At 34.1% G+C, this 18,329-nt stretch overlaps 2 protein-coding genes and 1 long non-coding RNA gene across 3 annotated transcripts; all 3 read right to left on the bottom strand.

Moving 5' to 3' along the window:
- Positions 1-57: 57 nt before the first annotated feature.
- On the bottom strand, positions 58-7,233 carry LOC105150277 (polyadenylate-binding protein 4-like). Its single transcript, XM_011063242.2, has 4 exons — positions 6,425-7,233; positions 3,731-4,041; positions 2,662-3,610; positions 58-896 (listed from the first exon to the last, which is right to left on the bottom strand). The coding sequence occupies exons 1-4, from the start codon at positions 6,615-6,617 to the stop codon at positions 442-444; spliced, it is 1,908 nt and encodes a 635-aa protein (XP_011061544.1). The 5' UTR covers positions 6,618-7,233; the 3' UTR covers positions 58-441.
- On the bottom strand, positions 5,533-6,418 carry LOC147910285 (uncharacterized). The gene is made up of 2 exons (XR_015544371.1): positions 6,049-6,418; positions 5,533-5,892 (listed from the first exon to the last, which is right to left on the bottom strand). It is a non-coding gene; the product is annotated as an uncharacterized LOC147910285 (long non-coding RNA).
- A 3,485-nt stretch (positions 7,234-10,718) lies between the features above and the next one.
- LOC105150298 (polyadenylate-binding protein 4-like) lies at positions 10,719-17,943 on the bottom strand. The gene is made up of 4 exons (XM_011063295.2): positions 17,113-17,943; positions 14,075-14,385; positions 11,760-12,711; positions 10,719-11,569 (listed from the first exon to the last, which is right to left on the bottom strand). The coding sequence occupies exons 1-4, from the start codon at positions 17,303-17,305 to the stop codon at positions 11,118-11,120; spliced, it is 1,908 nt and encodes a 635-aa protein (XP_011061597.1). The 5' UTR covers positions 17,306-17,943; the 3' UTR covers positions 10,719-11,117.
- Positions 17,944-18,329: the final 386 nt, after the last annotated feature.

The following is an 18,329-nucleotide window of genomic DNA, read 5'->3' as shown; positions in this document are numbered from 1 at the left end:
CAATTAACTTAAAAAAAAATCATTCAATTGTCACGTCTACTGAACGTTGATCATATGTATATCTCGAAAGAAAAAAATTTATTTATCATAAAATTTTAGGATTGGAAATCTTTTCACACTTCGCCCTTCTCGATAAACAAACGCTAGGCAAACGGTTATTCCCACTGATTCTAAGCAAGTATCTGGCGATACGCCGAATACGAATAGGTTTCTTTTCCTAAAATTTTACATCGTGAAAAGAGCATATATTTCTATATCTTTCCGAGCGACAATCGTTCCGATGTGCCGGTTACGTCCTTGAAAATAAATCCATTACATACTTAAATTGCGTTAATTCAGAAAAATAAAAATAAATGAAGGGATAACACTGTATTCCAATCAAATTCAAAACAATTAAAATTTATCCTCACGAATTGTAAATAAAAATTCTCGATGTGACGCTTATTCTTTTTTCGGCGCGACCGCTTGCTTAGCTTGATGGGCTTGTAATACGGCCACGGCCTCCTCGACCTTGGCCTTCAGAGACTCGCTGTGCTCCAGCATGTGGAGCAGTTCACTGTTATCGATTTCCAACAACATACCGGTAATCTTACCGGTCAATTGTGGATACATGCATTGAATCAGAGGGAATAACCGTTCCCCTAACATTTGCTTTTGCTCTTGCGGCGGTGCCGCAGCTAGCATAGACGCGGTGAGCGGTTCTTGGCCCTGGATGTGAACCGCTTGCTGCACAGAAGGACCACTAGGTGCAGGTATAGCCATGGCCGTTTGTGGCGGGTTGCGCATATTTGCAGTGTACTTGTAATTCGACGGACGACTCTGACCGGGCGAGACACCGACTGCGGGACCGGCCATAGTACGGCTCTGCATGTTGGCGCCACCAACTGCTTGTTGACCTGAGACAGAATTTGTAAATTATAATAATTTTCTCATTAATAGATATAAATGTAGTAATAATGATAAATACATAATATTATAATTAGTGTAATAATGTTGTGATTATATTCTTTCGATAATAAAGTTATTCATTTAGTTGTAAGATTAATACTGAAGATCATGTTGAACGCATATATCGTAATATATAGTTTCAATATATAGTTTTTTTTTTCTAAGAAAAGTTTATGACTTTTCTCATAATAAGACAATGCATGAAGAAAAATTTACCATAAAATAATCAATTGTTATCCGATGTGAAAAATAAATTTTACAATCAAGTTAAGAGTAGTTTTGCAATTGTAAAATTTTTTAACTGGTTTGTATATTTATTTACATCTATGACAACTAAGAGCAAGAGACAATCATATTAAAGAATCTTACAACAATTGCAAAACTGCTTTTTCTGCTGAACATAGCCAATATCATCACATAGATATATCGTTACGTACATGAAATTGATAGTTTTTCACAACACTACAACACTTTAAGTAATATTAAACAGTTTAATTAACATTTCCACATACACGCTTCACTTTCTTCTTTCCACATTTTTCCTTCGAGAAGTTAACTATTCAATTCTTGAACTACCTTTCTGTGAATTTAGATCTAAGAGATCGTTTCTGCAATACTGACAGTTAATGAAAGTCTCCGATTACTTTGGGCAATGTCTTGAAAATGCTTGCAATCTTGAAAATTTTAAACGTTACGATTCTCGAATGTTTTGAAATTCTTGTGTGGAGGTCAATTATTATCGCAATATGATACATCTATTTCTACATAATCTATGTTTATATATATCTTCATACATACATATAAAGATGTATAAAAACAAAATATCATATGTATATACATATTTAATATACCTATCTTCGAGAGAATTTAACGTTTTTCCAATTTGAATAATGCTGTTAGATTTAATTTTTGATTTAGATTATGAGAGAAAACACGGAGAAAACAAATACATGATTAACAGATCTCAGAATAACCTAAAACCGTATTTGTGAAAAATGTTAATCAATACATTTCTCTATGCATTTCATTTCATAGGTATTTTTCAAAAGTAAATATAATGTAGATTTCTAAGATTTGTCACTGCTTGTTTTCCATTTATTTGAAGCTAGTTATTTAAATTAAGTAATAAATAAAATTTTGTAATTTAATGGATGTCGAAGTAATTATAAAGGAAATCTGATAGATTCATAATGTAATCTTCTCGATAAAAAATTATTTAAGTTAGATTGTATTAAAAAAATACATTAAAAATGTATTTTTCTTTTTCTTTATATATATATAAAATTTTAAAATCGTCTATTTTCGATACAAACATGAATAATAAATACAGTCAATAATTATATTTTTTTTTTAATTAATTCTCGCCAAGAGTTAAAAATGTATCTTTTCTTTAAAATCTACTTTTAATTCTATTTTTCAATACACACATAGAAATATAATCAACAACTAATAATTATATTTTTAAAAGGCACTCTGAAAATTAGTTCAGATATATATGTCGCCAAAATTTTTTTAACGTTCAAGCCATTCAAGATATTTTCAAAATATCTTTAAAAATTCGAAAGTAACTTGAAACGTTTCCAATTCTTATAGGATTAATATTTTATTTAAAACAAAATTCATAAAATAAATAATAAATAGTAACAATAAAAAGATTTCAGTATTATCGCAAAAATTCTGTAACGCCTAAATCATAATGCTCATAGTAATCACCTGTGATAGGTCTGGCGGACATGCTGTTGCGCAAAGCGCCAGCCTGTGCGGCAGGAGCGCGCGGCGCCGCTCGGAACGGTGCAGCTTGCATAGACGCGAACCCGGAGGTACCAGTCTGCGTGTTCGGTCGTACTTGATTCGGTTGCGCCGGCCAGCGCGGAGTCGCACGGATCTGCGCCATCTGAGCGGGTCCGTAGAATCGCTGCGGCTGTGGCAGCGTAGGCACAAAATAACTGCCGGCGTTACTAGGTTGGAATATCTGACCCATCTGCTGCATGCGAACGTTCGCCATACGCTGCATGTACTGAGAGGCAAGATGTGCCTTACGATCTTCTTTGCGTTGCGCCAGAGCGACATAGAGAGGTTTAGAACCTACGATGCGTCCATTCATCTCGGTAACTGCCTTGGTAGCTTCCTCCGGCTGCGAGAAGCATACAAAGCCAAAACCTTTACTACGCCCTTCTTCCATCATCACCTTCGCAGAGGTGATCGTGCCGAACGGCGTAAATTCTTTACGCAGACGCTCGTCATCGATCGTATCGTCCAGATTTTTTACGTATAAATTCACGCCTTGGTATCGATTTAGCCGTTCAATTTTCAATTGCTCGAACTTCCGTTTAAGTTCCTGTTGACGTTCGGCTTTCTTCTGAGCCCGCCCGACGTACATGCACTTGCCCTCGGCAATCTCCTTGCCATTCAATTCGAGCACTGCCTGCTCGGCAGCGTCCGGGTCCTCAAACGCGACAAATCCGAAGCCACGTGATTTGCCATCGTCCTTGCTCATCACTTTGTGGCTTGTAATGGTCCCGTACTTCTCGAACATATCCTTCAGCTTGTCCTCGGTCATATCTTCGCCGAAGTTTTTCACGTAGACGTTCGTGAATAGTTTGGCTTTCTCACCCAACTCTTTCTCGCGTTCCTTGCGCGGGATGAATTTGCCAACGTACACCTATGAGCATAACCCACAAGATTGTTCTTATGTTAAGAAACAGAAGTAACCCGTCTCAACAAATCAATGAATCAAACGATGACTTGTCTTAATCTATAGAGATAAAGATCGTCACTTTACCTTCTTGCCATTTAGCAACATTCCATTGACTTTGTCGATAGATTTGTTAGCCGCTTCCTCCGTTTCAAAATGTACAAAGCCATAACCTTTTGACGCACCTGATTCATCTTGCGCAACCTTGCAACTCAATATATTACCGAACGCGGAAAATGTATCATACATCGCTTTATTGTCTATGTTTTTGTCTAGATTCTTAATAAATACATTTCCGACGCCCGACTTGCGTAGGGAGGGATCGCGTTGAGACCACATGATCCGAATAGGCCGCCCTTTTATCATGTCAAAGTTCATGGTATCAAGGGCGCGTTCAGCTGAAACATAAATGTCCACAAATGTATTTATGCAAACGTGTCATTCTTGTAAAAGTCAAGTACGGTTTTAAATAAAGATGTTATCGCATTTTTTTATCGAATGCAGATTTCTTATCATCAAATAAATACACATATGCATATAATTGCCATTGCCTAGAGTTTATAAACTGAAGATGTATTTGCAAAAAACTTAAAATGGATAAAATTTTTAATTAAAAATTATAAAATTAGATCTGTTAATAGTGAAAGAATGTTTTTATTCCACATCACTTGCACTGATACGTACAAGAATGATTCTAAACTGACTAATTCATTGAAGTGTATTACAGTAAGCAATTGTTGAGAAACAATTACATAGAGATCATGATTTTCTTGATGACTGAAAGAGAAAGAGACAAAGAAAGTTCTCTTGTATCAAAAAACATATTTGCGCGATAAAAATTTATAAGCTATTCCATGAATTGATAAGAAAAATATCTATAACAACCTCTTGACTCGATAAAAAAAAAAGATAATTTACAGTTGGAGCAAAAGTAAATTATCTTTTATCGTTAATTTTATATACATATCATTCATTATTTTTAAATTATTATCGATTAATTTGCAAGTGATCACGTTCACAAAAAATGCTATTGCATAATTTGTGAATGCTATCATGTCTTGTAAAAGACGCTTGTAAAATTATATGACAAATAAAAGATACAGATTCTTTTGTAAATTTATATTTACAAAAGATTTATACAAGGCACAGACGAGTATCACAAAAGAATAAAATCTCCATTTTTCAGATTCAAGGTTAAACGAATAAAGGAACTCTGGAAAACTATTTTATAAGGAAAAAAAAAGAACTTTTCATGCTTATTTTTCGTTTCTAGATTTGTAACTATAGCTATATTTTATTGTAATTTTTCTGCTTTTAAAACGACACGTACTTATGATGTGAATCTTGAAGAAAATACAAAAGAAGAAATTTAAAAAATATAAAATATGGAACAATTTTGCTGTTCATTCCGTTTCTATATTAATATTAAATACACATTTTTACATCAATTGATGTAAGACAGCTTTAATGTGTATAAATGTGCACTGAGTGTGTTCAATCAAATTCGCCATTATTTTACAGAGCAATTTTCTTTCATGTAAAGTAAGGAAAACATGAATGACATGCATGTGGCACAAGAATTTGTTTCCACGAACTGGATTCAGGTAGGAAAAGGTTAAATTAGAATTAAGAGCATCATGCGTTGACCTATTTCAAATCTGTGTGTGTATGTGTGTGTGTGTTGTGCGTGTGTGTGAATGGAGAAAATTTACACAAAAATTTGAAAAAAATTTGGAATCTTTTATTTTTGTAACGTTGAAATATCAACCTCAGCTAAAACAGATAAAAGTTAGGTAGAGAAAAAAAGGATCATTCAACTTTATAGATCTGTTCTTTATCGCTTTACTAGACTGCACTGAAATTTTCTTTTTCACTTTTGCCAACCAAACTTTTTATTTTTATGGATCTTCAAGAGATTAATGGTGTATTTTATAAAATAAGGTACAAATTACAAAAGTAAGCAAATTTGTTGATCAATACTGATCAATGAGATCTAAATATTTTATTAAATTTTTGATTTTACATTGAAGATGACTAAATTGTGGTCGAAATGTTTGTTATTTTTTTATTAGTATTAATGTATACAAGTTTTACATGTATTGGTTTACATTGGGATTTTCATTTCTAAGTTTCTATCAATGTAGTTAATTTTAATCTCAGTTTAACTCCTTCAAACCCTGTGTACAATACACTGTGTACATCAAATTTGAAGACATCGTCCATTGAAATTATTTAGTTGTCAACATCATCTAAGGCCAGATAATAACGTATGTTTAAAAAACAGTCCAAATAAAAAAAAAATTAATTTTTCAGTATGAATTAATCATCAAAGTGCCCTTGAATGAAAAAAAAAAAATTTTTTTAACACGATTGCTTTAAAATCGGATCTGAAGGGGTTAACTTACTTTGTTCTCCAATTCTTAGAAATGGAAAAAGATGCAAAGTAAATTAAACTGGGATTAAAGTAAATACTGTACTGATAAAAATAGATAAAAGGGAGAAAAAGAAAATATCTTTCCCCCTCTCATGATAATTCCATTTAACCGTTAACTACCATTAACGGTGGAGTGAGGACGTGGATCCAACATGGTGGGCACAATGGTGGGCACATTAGCGAGGCACGTGTGTGGCACGCAGGCGGCCATTCTAGTGAACCCACGTTGCGTCACCACGTTGACCACTACTCTAACATTTCCATCAGCATTTCCATATCCATCATCATCACGGGAACAGCGCTATTCTAAAATAACGATTACGACAACGATGGCAATGATAACTCACCATCAGCCGGTTGCTGGAAATTGACATATGCGTAGCCGAGCGAGCGGCGGGTGATCATGTCGCGGCATACACGGATCGACAGCACGGGTCCAGCCGACGAGAACTTCTCGAACAGCATCGCCTCGGTGATGTCGGTGTGTAAGTCGCCTACATAGAGCGAGGCCATGGGGTAGTTGGGCGCACCAGGATTCATGGCGACAGCGGCGACGGTGATGGTTGCAGAGTATCGGTATCACGTCCGAAGATGAGAGACACAAATGATGTTTTTCTTTTTATATGCGCGACAATTTCGCTTTCGCCCTATCTCGCAATATGGCTTATCTACCACCAAAGAACCTGGCTCGTGACCTCGTCGCTCGCAAGGTTTCTCGCACACACGCTTTCCTCTTAAAATCTCTTCCGCTTCTGCCTCGTACGTGTCTGGATGGGTATTTTTTTTCGCGTGCCTGTTGGGTTAGATGTTGAATCTTCCGTCTATTTTCTCTCTGATGACTTCGACGGTTTCACGCACTATCTGGCTCGTACTCACTTCTCTTCCTTTCTTTTTTTTTTTTTTTTTTTTATTACCACGCTGTTACCCGAGGTTACGACGGTTTTTCGCCTACGGTTTTGCGATTTTTTTGTATACGTTTTTTTACAGAAATTTTTTACTTTTTTTGGGTTTTTTCTAGGAGAGTTAGTTTCACGGAATGGACGGTTGTGTGGCCTATTTCGGGGAAAAAGGAAACGCACACAACCACACGTGAACACAACTCTACTCTTACTAAGGCAGAATAGCGTCGCGCGACTTCCTACGCGCGTTTATATACCCTCGGCCGCGCAACCATCATCGCCCAACTTCCGACGAAGTAGTTCCTCTCGAGCCCCACAGCGCCATCTCGAGATATCGATACCTGTCTGGCGCCAATTTTGAGCGATCTCTAAAGCCGGTTTTACATTAGTTGCAAGCCGATCGCAAGGTTGTTGCGACAGCCAATCTGAAGCTTGCATTTTGAAATCAATGCTTCATATTAACTGTCGCAACAAACTTGCGATCGGCTTGCAATTAATCTAGAACCGACTTTACTTCCGAGCAAGCGAGACGTTGATTGGCTATCGCGTCAACTTCCGCCACGCGGCAAGCGTTGCCACGTTCTGTGTGCAGGAGCCAATAAAAGGAAAAATTTCTCCTAAAGAATTAATCGCGCATTGAAAACTCGCTGCACGTGTTCCGCTATATGCGCCTAAAATCAGTCATTTCCGGTCGATTCCATCCGCTCTTTTTCAAATGCAATTTCTTTCTGCACTTTTCATCAGCATTTTCGTTTTCATGCTTAAACATAAATTTAAACATATAAAAAAATAAGAGCATAAAAAACCACAGCACAAGTTATAGTTTGTGATATTTAATTATTATTACATTAATTAAAACATTAAACGTTTCGGCCACAATCTGGCCATCTTCAGTAATTCAATAATATTCTTAAAACGCAGAGTTACATCTAGTTGACATTAAATTCAACAGTCGAAAATTGTAATTAAATAAACATGTTCTTTTATATGTGAAGATGCTTCATACAGTAATGTTACAACGCCAGTTGTCATATCAAGAAAAGTGTAGAACAAGAATTTCCAGATTCTAATTTAAATAAAATTGTATATATTAAAATCTTCTAGTCGGAATATAAAGAAATAGAATCATTACCTTGTTTTACAGCAAAAAAACCAAACGATGAATCTCGAATATTTCTTTTACACAATTAGAATTTTGTCGTGACATTATGTGTTGTTATTTGTCCTATCATATATTTTACCACTATTTATATATCTGAGTCAACAATTTAGAAAGTTCTAGAATTATTTATTAAAGGAAAGAGACATCCTTCTTTAGAAGAGGAAAATAAACCTCAGGCAAACCTTCCGTGTCACTTTGCTTATTGATACCACTTATTTGTCTTTTTATATGTATCATTTCCGAAATTCTTCTTTTCACTAAAGATTGTTCTATATCTAAAATTCTTATATTATCCCAATCTAATTCATGCATCTCATTCATACGGTGACGTGAAACCACAGAAATTTCGGAAGAAGGTTTTCTTATGTCGGTCTTATGTTCTTTAATCCAAGTTTTTAATTTCCTTTTAGTTTGGCCAACATAAGACGATTCACGGTTTAAGCAATTAATTTTATAAACTACTCCGCATTGGTCATCCTTAGGCAAAGAATCCTTTCCTGTCTTAATAAATGTATTTGAGTTCTTTTTTTTGGCTAGGTTGCCACATCTATCATTGACATTTCCATCAAATTTTATCGCCATAGCTTGACATTTGTAAAAATTACGCCGTCTTGAGTACATCTACCTCTGCGCGTGTTTTCGATTTTTTACAGTTTTAAAAATGGAGTTGAATTTGCAACAACGAGTTTGCAACAACGAATACCATCCAACAGCCATTGAATTCACCCGATATGGCTCCCTGCGATTTTTTTCTGTTCGATCGAGTCAAAAAACCTGCGGGGAACGCGTTTTAACAGCCGAAAGGAGGTAATGGAAAAATCGAAGACGGCTCTGATGGCTATACCAATAATAGAGTTCCAGAAATGTTTCGAGAGCTGGATCAAGCGCTGGCATAAGTGCGTTGCAGTCGCTGGAGAGTACTTTGAAGGGGACAATATCACTTTTGATGAATAAACTTGTATTTTGAATTTTCTGAATAAATTCCGGAAACTTTTTGATCAAGCTAGTAGTGTCACGACAAATTTCTATCTGTGAAATGAGTACTTATAATTCATCGATTATTTTGCTGTAAAACAGGTAATGTTTCCTTTGTTTTATTCTCCGTTTTAAAAGATATTAATAATTAAATAAATTATTGTAAATTAGAATCTGGAAATTCTCGTTCTACACTTTTTACTACATGACTTCTAACGTTCTAACATTATTATATGAAGCAGCGTCGCTTTGATGCAAACATGATCTTTACAATTATAACACACGAGGGTTGAATTTGATTCCAACTTGATGTAACTTTGCGTCTTAAGAATATTATTAATTTTACTGAAGATGGCCAGATTGTGGCCGAAACGTTTAATGTTTTTATTGTAATTCGTATATGCAAGAATAATTAAATATCACTAACTACATCTTGTGCTGTGGTTCTGTATGCTCTTTCTTTTCATATATTTTAAAATATCTATCTATTTTGATTGTAGAATTACCTGTAGATTTTTTTCAAACGCGCCTTACAACGACGCGTAGATATAAAATGTAATCTTGCATCAAGGTTTCAATTATTTATGTATGTAGCATATGTTCGAATTCATAAATGACTACTTTTTTATACTTTAACGGACAAAAATTATTTATTTCTTTCTGTTTTAGAATTATTATTCTACTTTTTGTACATTTGTAATATTCTAATTTATAATACTCTTTTCTTGTGATTCATATATGATAACTCTAGTTCCGAAAGATCGAGCTGCAGAAATTTTTTCTCGTTGCCATCTAACTGAAATTGTATTCTTGACACGTAATTAAAAACGTTCGAATTGTTCGATTATTAAGAAATTTCGGAATGTACTGAGATTTGGATAAAAACTTTTATCGAATTAACTTAATTACACTTAATCAGCAATTAATTCGACTGATACAATTGCTTACAGTAAAATTAACTAACACAAATACTTCTACAGACTCCATCGTTTCCATCTTATCATCTTTTCATAAATCAGATGTTAATTTGCGAAATGTAAGATAAATGAAGTAACTATTATCTATAATTACTACTTTAACTTTATTTAAAAAATAGGAAAAGTATATAGAATAAAAGATGTCCGTTTTTACCAACATATTTCAATCTCGATTTAATTTACTTTTTATCTTTTAATTCTAAGAATTAGAGAAAGAGTAAATTAAACCGAATTTGAAGTTAATTTGTATTGGTAGAAATAGAAGAGAATATTGAAAATAGAAATTCTGACTTAAAGGAAAAGTCAAAGACGCCTAACATTTATTTATCTAAAAAAATAAAAATGTTATTTATCTTTCGATAAACTCCAACAAACAGATATGACCGTAAATCGCAAATGATCAACCTTCATTATGATTGATTCTAGTGTAATTTGAAAAATAGTTTCTTTTCAGAGATGATTTTATTTGAAAAGGGAAATATGAAAAGAAAAAAATGTTCAATAGATGTAACAATTATATATATTGTTAGACAATCATTGTTTGCAGTTATACTTATAAATTTATCGAACAAAATTAATGGTTCCTAAACTATTCAATTAATTGTTGCATCCACTGAACATCGATCACTTTATCCTGACAGAAAAATTTATTATTTTAAATTTTTAGTTTGGAAATCATTTCATATTCTTTCACATGTTTCTTTTAGTAAGCAAATGCAAAACGAATCTAATTATTGATTCAGAAAACATACATCCGTAACTTCTCATATTTTAATGTGCCGAATATGAAGATTTTTTTCTTAAAATGTTACATTGTAAAAAAAGTATGCATTTTTGCATCTTTCCAAGTAATATCTCGGAATTGATTATCTTGGAAAATAAATTTATTATATAAACATGCTGACATGATAAATTTAGAAAAACAAAATTAAATGAAGAAATAATATCCCGCATACAAACGAATCAAATTCAAAATATATCGAAATTTATTTTCACTTATTATAAATAAACATTATCGATGAGACGTTTATTCCTTCTTCGGCGCGACGGCTTGTTTTGCTTGATGGGCCTGTAATACGGCCACGGCTTCATCGACCTTGGCCTTCAGAGATTCTTTGTGTTCCAGCATATGAAGCAGTTCACTGTTATCGATCTCCAACAACATACCAGTGATTTTGCCGGTCAGTTGTGGATTCATGTCATGGATCAGAGGGAATAAACGTTCTCCTAACATTTGTTTTTGTTCCTGCGGTGGTGCTGCAGCTAGCATCGATGCAGTGAGCGGTTCTTGGCCCTGGATATGAACCGCCTGCTGCATAGAAGGACCACTCGGTGTAGGTAGAGCCATAGCCGCTTGTGGAGGATTGCGCATATTTGCGGTGTACTTGTAATTCGATGGACGGCTCTGACCGGGCGAGACACCAACGGCTGGTCCAGCCATGGAACGGCTCTGCATATTGTTACTAACAGCTTGCAGACCTGAAATACATATTGTCAGATAATGTAAAATAATAATTATTTTACATTATTTACTAATTATTAAATATAATTATAATTATTATTATTGTATAATACTATAATCACGATATGGATTTACAAGTTGTGTTCATAAAATTCTGTTTATATTGAACAATACATTTGTATACATCAATACTTTTTTTTTTAATACCTGTGATAGGTCTTGCAGACATGTTATTACGTAAAGCTCCAGCCTGTGCGGCAGGAGCTCGCGGCGCCGCTCGGAATGGTGCAGCTTGCATTGATGCGAATCCAGAGTTGCCAGTCTGCGCGTTCGGTCTTACTTGATTTGGTTGCGCTGGCCAGCGTGGAGTAGCACGAATTTGCGCCATCTGCGCGGGTCCATAGAATCGCTGCGGCTGCGGCAGTGTAGGTACAAAGTAACTACCGGCGTTACCGGGTTGATGGAATATTTGACCCATCTGCTGCATGCGCATATTTGCCATGCGTTGCATATATTGAGAGGCAAGGTGTGCCTTACGATCTTCCTTACGTTGCGCCAGAGCAACGTAGAGGGGTTTGGAACCTACGATGCGTCCGTTCATCTCAGTAACTGCCTTGGTGGCTTCCTCTGGCTGTGAGAAGCACACAAAACCAAAACCCTTGCTACGTCCTTCTTCCATCATCACCTTCGCTGAGGTGATCGTACCAAACGGCGTAAATTCTTTACGCAGACGCTCATCGTCGATCGTATCATCCAAATTCTTTACATACAAATTCACACCTTGATATCGATTCAGCCGCTCGATTTTCAATTGCTCAAATTTCCGTTTAAGTTCCTGTTGACGCTCGGCTTTCTTCTGAGCCCGTCCAACGTACATACACTTGCCCTCGGCAATCTCCTTACCGTTCAAATCAAGCACCGCCTGCTCGGCAGAGTTTGGGTCCTCAAATGCGACAAATCCGAAGCCACGTGATTTGCCGTCGTCCTTAATCATCACTTTGTGGCTTGTAATGGTCCCATACTTTTCAAACATTTCTTTCAGCTTGTCGTCGGTCATATCCTCGCCAAAGTTCTTTACGTAGACGTTTGTGAACAGTTTGGCCTTCTCGCCTAATTCCTTTTGGCGTTCCTTACGTGGAATGAATTTACCGACATACACCTGTAAGCATAATCCATGTTGAAAAACAGAAAAGAAACGCGCTACTTCCTAGTTAATAGACAGTTTAAATTCTTAAAATTATGTAAAAGAATTAAAATAATAATATTAGGTGTTGGAATTAATTCGTAGCGTTTTACAAGTGATGGGAAGTACTTTCATTAATGTATTTTTTAATGCTCATGTGAAATAAATAACATTCTTTCATTAAAAAACGCTACGAATTAATTCCAACACCTAATATAAAAACATTACCAACAATACCAATTCCTTAATGTCATTATACATAAAATCATTTTTAATTTTATGTTATAATAAATATTTTAAGTTAATAAAATATAAAAATTGGCATTCATTTGCCCTGATTAAAAAAAAATTGTTAGAGAACGATAGAAAAATCCTATCGTTTTGAATATGAAATTTGATTCATGAATTCCCTAATTTGAATCAGATCTTATAGAAATCTTATAGAATAGATAAAATACGATAGGATTCATATCTGATCAATCATAATGCTCATGAAGTTAATGGTAGAAAATGATATAAATTTATAGAAAACGATACAAATTGATAGAAATCCTATCATTTTCAATCGTTCTCTATCAACTTTTTTTACCAGGGTAATGATAGGCTTATTCCTAAATTCTAAACAGAATCGTAAGGCTCGTAATATATTTTCGTACACTTGTAACAACTTATAACTGTTTATAACTTAATGCAATATCTTTACAGACAGTTTCTCTTGCTAGTCGTAAGATTTACAAGAAATCATTAGGTATTTCGTACACATCTTACAATATCTATATAAAGTATATAAAACATCAGTCATGAAGTCTTATATGTCTTACCAAAACAAATTACGATTCTGCTTAGAATTAATCCATTAATATGCTTGAGATATGTTTGAGGTTACATATCATGAAGGTTATATAAATGTCTCGCTCTCAAATCAAAATAATGCATGCGGCAAAATATGCAAATAATGAAAGTGATGTAACATCGAAATTATATGATATAAATTCAGACGAAACCTTAACAGAATGATTAAGTATTTACTTTGTAATTATAATATATTCTTGAAATGTCTCTCTTATATGCAAATGTTTCAAATTAAGAAAAAATATCTACAGAATAAAAAGTTTTGTATATATTTATGAATGTGAATTCCATATATTTAGAATTAAATATTTTAAAAAATCAATGTAATTTTTTTTAGATATTAATATAATCAACCTCTGTATCATGTATGTATTATATTATAGATTTGTCTCATGATTCATTAAACGAGAGAAACTCTTGACTCGATAAGCCAATCAATTGAGATAATAACTTTCATCTTATAATCAGTGAAGAAAGAATACTTTACCTTCTTGCCATTTAGCAACATTCCATTGACTTTTTCAATAGATTTGTTGGCTGCTTCCTCTGTTTCAAAATGAACAAAACCGTAACCCTTTGACGCGCCTGATTCGTCTTGCGTAACCTTGCAACTCAGTATATTACCGAACGCCGAAAACGTATCATACATCGCTTTATTGTCTATGTTTTTATCTAAGTTCTTGATAAATACATTTCCAACGCCTGACTTGCGTAAGGAGGGATCGCGCTGGGACCACATAATCCTGATAGGCCGCCCTTTTATAATGTCGAAGTTCATAGTATCAAGGGCGCGTTCAGCTGAAACATAACATCCGCAAATGTATATTTATGTTAATGTATTGCGTCTTTGTGGAAGTTGAATAACATGTTAAAGATTTGATCGTTATGTTAATCGCGAAGGCGGTTTTTTTATCATTAAATAAATTCATATGTATACACAATTGCTCTGACAACTGTTTAAAGTCTATAAGCTAAAAATACATCTCCAAAAATTACATAAAATTTTAAAATTAAATTACACAGTATATAAGATATATTTGTAGTAGAAAGAAAAATTTCCATTCCAAATAACTTTTGTATATTTGAATACTTCTTGATAAGAATTAATTTCGTGTGTGTGCGCGCGCATGATTTTTATGAACTTATTCTTCCAAGCATAAATATATAAAAAGAATAATCTTGTATTTTTCGATTTATTTATTTATTTTGTAAAATACTTTTTAAATCAAGTTATTGTAAAAATTTGTTTCTTTTAATTAAAATTCATAATTTTTTCTTGATTCTTTCTTGATTTCAGAATTAATACTACAATATTACAATAATATTACAAAATGAGATATATTAATGTTTCTCATAATTCAATTCTTGAATAAAAAATTAGATTACTTTAATCGAAAATTAAGAAAAATATTTAATGTTCGAGTTAATATTTCTATTTTATTTGAGTGTGTAGTTATGAAATACACTTAACGGGTGAACTACTCATTGAGTTTAGTTTCTTACCGTGTGCGTCACAGTGGAATTTTCATTATCGTAAGTGTACAATGATAAAGTATTGTGTAGTGTGTCTAAATAAAATATCCTTATAAGTACTATGTTGAATACATTTTTTCTTTAGGTATATCATTATTCATCTATTTATGTCATTTGAAATTCTATATTAAATATTAATATTTTACAAGCATTTTAAAAAATTATGATAGTTTCAGACACAAATATGACCAATCTGATACTCAACAGGTTTGTTTGTTGTTTTAAATTAAACTAGTACACTCATAAAGTGAAGTAAATATATTATACATATATTTGAAGTTTGCCGAAAGCGAAGAAGTTTTATAAAAAAAAATAAATATACTAAAATTTCAGATATTTTCGATGGATTTGTTTCTTTGACCGCTTTGACCGCGTGTCTTCAAATAATGCGCAACAAAAAAAAAAAAATTAAAGAAAAACAATATTTTCTCTGTCACATGGCAAATGCGCTTAAATGTTAATCATCAATCATCGTTAAGCCCGTGATGGACCGAGAATCGCAAATTGAAGATTAGAATTTAATCAATCAGAACAAAATGGATTAAGATTATTCGATTAAAGTCTAAAGCCTGAAACACAGTTGAATGCACAGACAATCGCGGAATGGGAAATAACAGATTTCAACCTATCATAAGTGTGTACATCAGAATATACAGTACTGATAAATTGAAATTAGGATTGTTACTTTTGACTGATTTCGATATTTCAAAGCTTCAAATTTTTTCAAAGTTTGAAGTTAATTTCGAAACTTCGAAAAATACATTCGTAAGAATGACGAATTTATTCAAGAAATGCTAAAAATATTATAAATAAAAAGAATTAATTTATAATATTTTTAGTATTTCTTGAATAAATTTAATACATATAAATACACATAATTTATATACATATATATACACTAAAAAATGTGATATTCTTAAAAAATTTGCAATATTATATTCTAAAATATTATACACTAATAATTAGACTGGATATGCATGTAAAAAGAAAAGGGATAATGCTTAATAAAAAAAATCTAATTAAGAAAATTAAAAAAAAAATTAAAAATAAATTTATTCTCGAATAAATGAACAAAATATAATAAAATAATATTAATGTTTTAACTTTACTAAGTAAATCTTTCTTAGCATACGATAATTTTAAAAAACATAAAATCCAGACAGAATCGTAAAATCAATGAAAATATTGAACTTACGTATTTTTTAATTTAACAAAGTAATCACAACATTAAAACATTCTATTTCAAATTTTGTCATACATATATAATTTTATAAATATGCACCTATTACGGTAATATTATTATTATATTAAATTAATTATTACTACATTTACACGACTCGATTTACAAAGTTATAACATCGATGTTATGAAACTAGCCAATCATTCCTCTGAAGAATGGAATGACTGTGATTGGCCAATTTCCCAACATCGATGTTAAATCGAGCCGTGTAAACGTAATCCATAATTGTGTTACTTTAATTGTTCAAATTTAATCATTCGATTTTTGAAGATTTTATTTTATTTGATGCTTTAAGCTTCAAAGTTTGAATGTCCAAGCCTTCGAAGCAAATCATCCATTATTCCCTGCGTGCTTTTCAATTGTGTTTCAATCTTAATTCCCCTCTCTTCAACTCACAATCCTCCATGACCTTCATCCTTAAAGGCCATAATACACAGAAGCTTAAACGGTAAAACGTAAGCAATAGCAAATCCAACAGGTTGATATTCTTACTGCTTACATCTTACTATTTAAGTTTTTATGTCGCGTCATGCTCTGCTGGATCCAACAGGGCGCGCGTTGGCGCGACACATGTGAGACATGCAGCAGGTGGCGATTCGCGCGGCGTTACCGACGCCGCGTTATCACTTACCACGTTGACTACCACTGCCACTGCCGCAACCACCACCACCGCTACCACCATCACCAACCACCACCACTATCGTCATTATGAGAATTGCGCAATAATAAAAATAATAACAATGATAACTCACCATCGGCTGGTTGCTGAAAGTTGACATATGCGTAGCCGAGCGAGCGGCGGGTGATCATGTCGCGGCATACGCGAATCGACAGCACAGGTCCAGCAGTCGAGAATTTCTCGAACAGCATCGCCTCGGTGATGTCGGTGTGCAGATTGCCTACATAGAGCGAAGCCATGGGGTAATTGGGTGCTCCAGGATTCATGGCGGCGGCTGTGGTGGCGGTAGATTATCGCAGAGAAAAGAGAGAAACGGGACGGCGTACTTTGGCGTCGCGCGCGACGCTTCAATCGTTTGGCTTCTTCCTTGTCTACCCTCCACGCGCGGTACGGCTTATCCTGCTCCGTCTACAACGCACCGCACCTGCCCGTGTCTCGTCGCTCGCGCGTCCTCGCACACGTTTTCCTCTTCACCTCTCCCGCTTCCACTACGTACGTGCGTGCGTAGGTACTTTTTTTTGCGTGCCTGTGAGTAGATAAATTCCTCCGTCTGTTTCTCCCCGCGAACGAACGTCGCTCACGAATACTCTGGGCTCTCGACTCGGTATTTACTTCCCTTTCTTTTCCTTTATCATCGAGGACACGACGATTTTCGCTTTGTGGTTTTGCGATTTTTTTTCAATACGTTTTTTTTTTCACAATTTTTTTTGCTTTTTTTTGGGTTTTTCTAGGAGAGTTAGTTTCACGAAATGGACATTAGGTTATGTGGCCTATTTCAGGGGAAAAGGAAACGCACACAACAAACGCGCAACGCGAACACAACTCTACCTTTACTGAGGCAAAAAAGCGACGTGCGGCATTCTTGCACGCATTTATATATCCGGTGATCCGCGCAACGATCGCCTACTCCTTCACAAAGTAGTTCCCTCTTCCGTCAAAATGAGAAACGTTTGCCCATGTTGCTATTGGTTAATTTGGAATAAAACTTTTTTATTGGTTAGTCCAATGGAAAAACACTAATAGCGTTTTCCACTGAGAAAATTAGTGCAACACTGAATCCACTTAAATATAAATTATTTTATTTATTTGCTATGTTAATAAATAATAATTTAACTCTTTTAATTGCATTGTTCTTTATTGTCACGATCATGTCATAATGTTAAAAGGCTTAAATTGTTTATTAATGAAAATACGTAAATCAATTTGCATTCAAGTACACTAGTGTTGCACTTCATTAAATTTCTCAATGGAAACGCTGCAAGTTTTAGTGGTTGCGTTCAGCAGAGAAAA

The sequence above is a fragment of the Acromyrmex echinatior genome, chromosome 3 (assembly GCF_024713525.1).
Source record: "Acromyrmex echinatior isolate Ae372 chromosome 3, ASM2471352v2, whole genome shotgun sequence".
Lineage (NCBI taxonomy): Eukaryota > Metazoa > Arthropoda > Insecta > Hymenoptera > Formicidae > Acromyrmex > Acromyrmex echinatior.
Note: the sequence above shows the minus strand (reverse complement) of the source record. Positions and strands in the feature narration are given on the sequence as shown.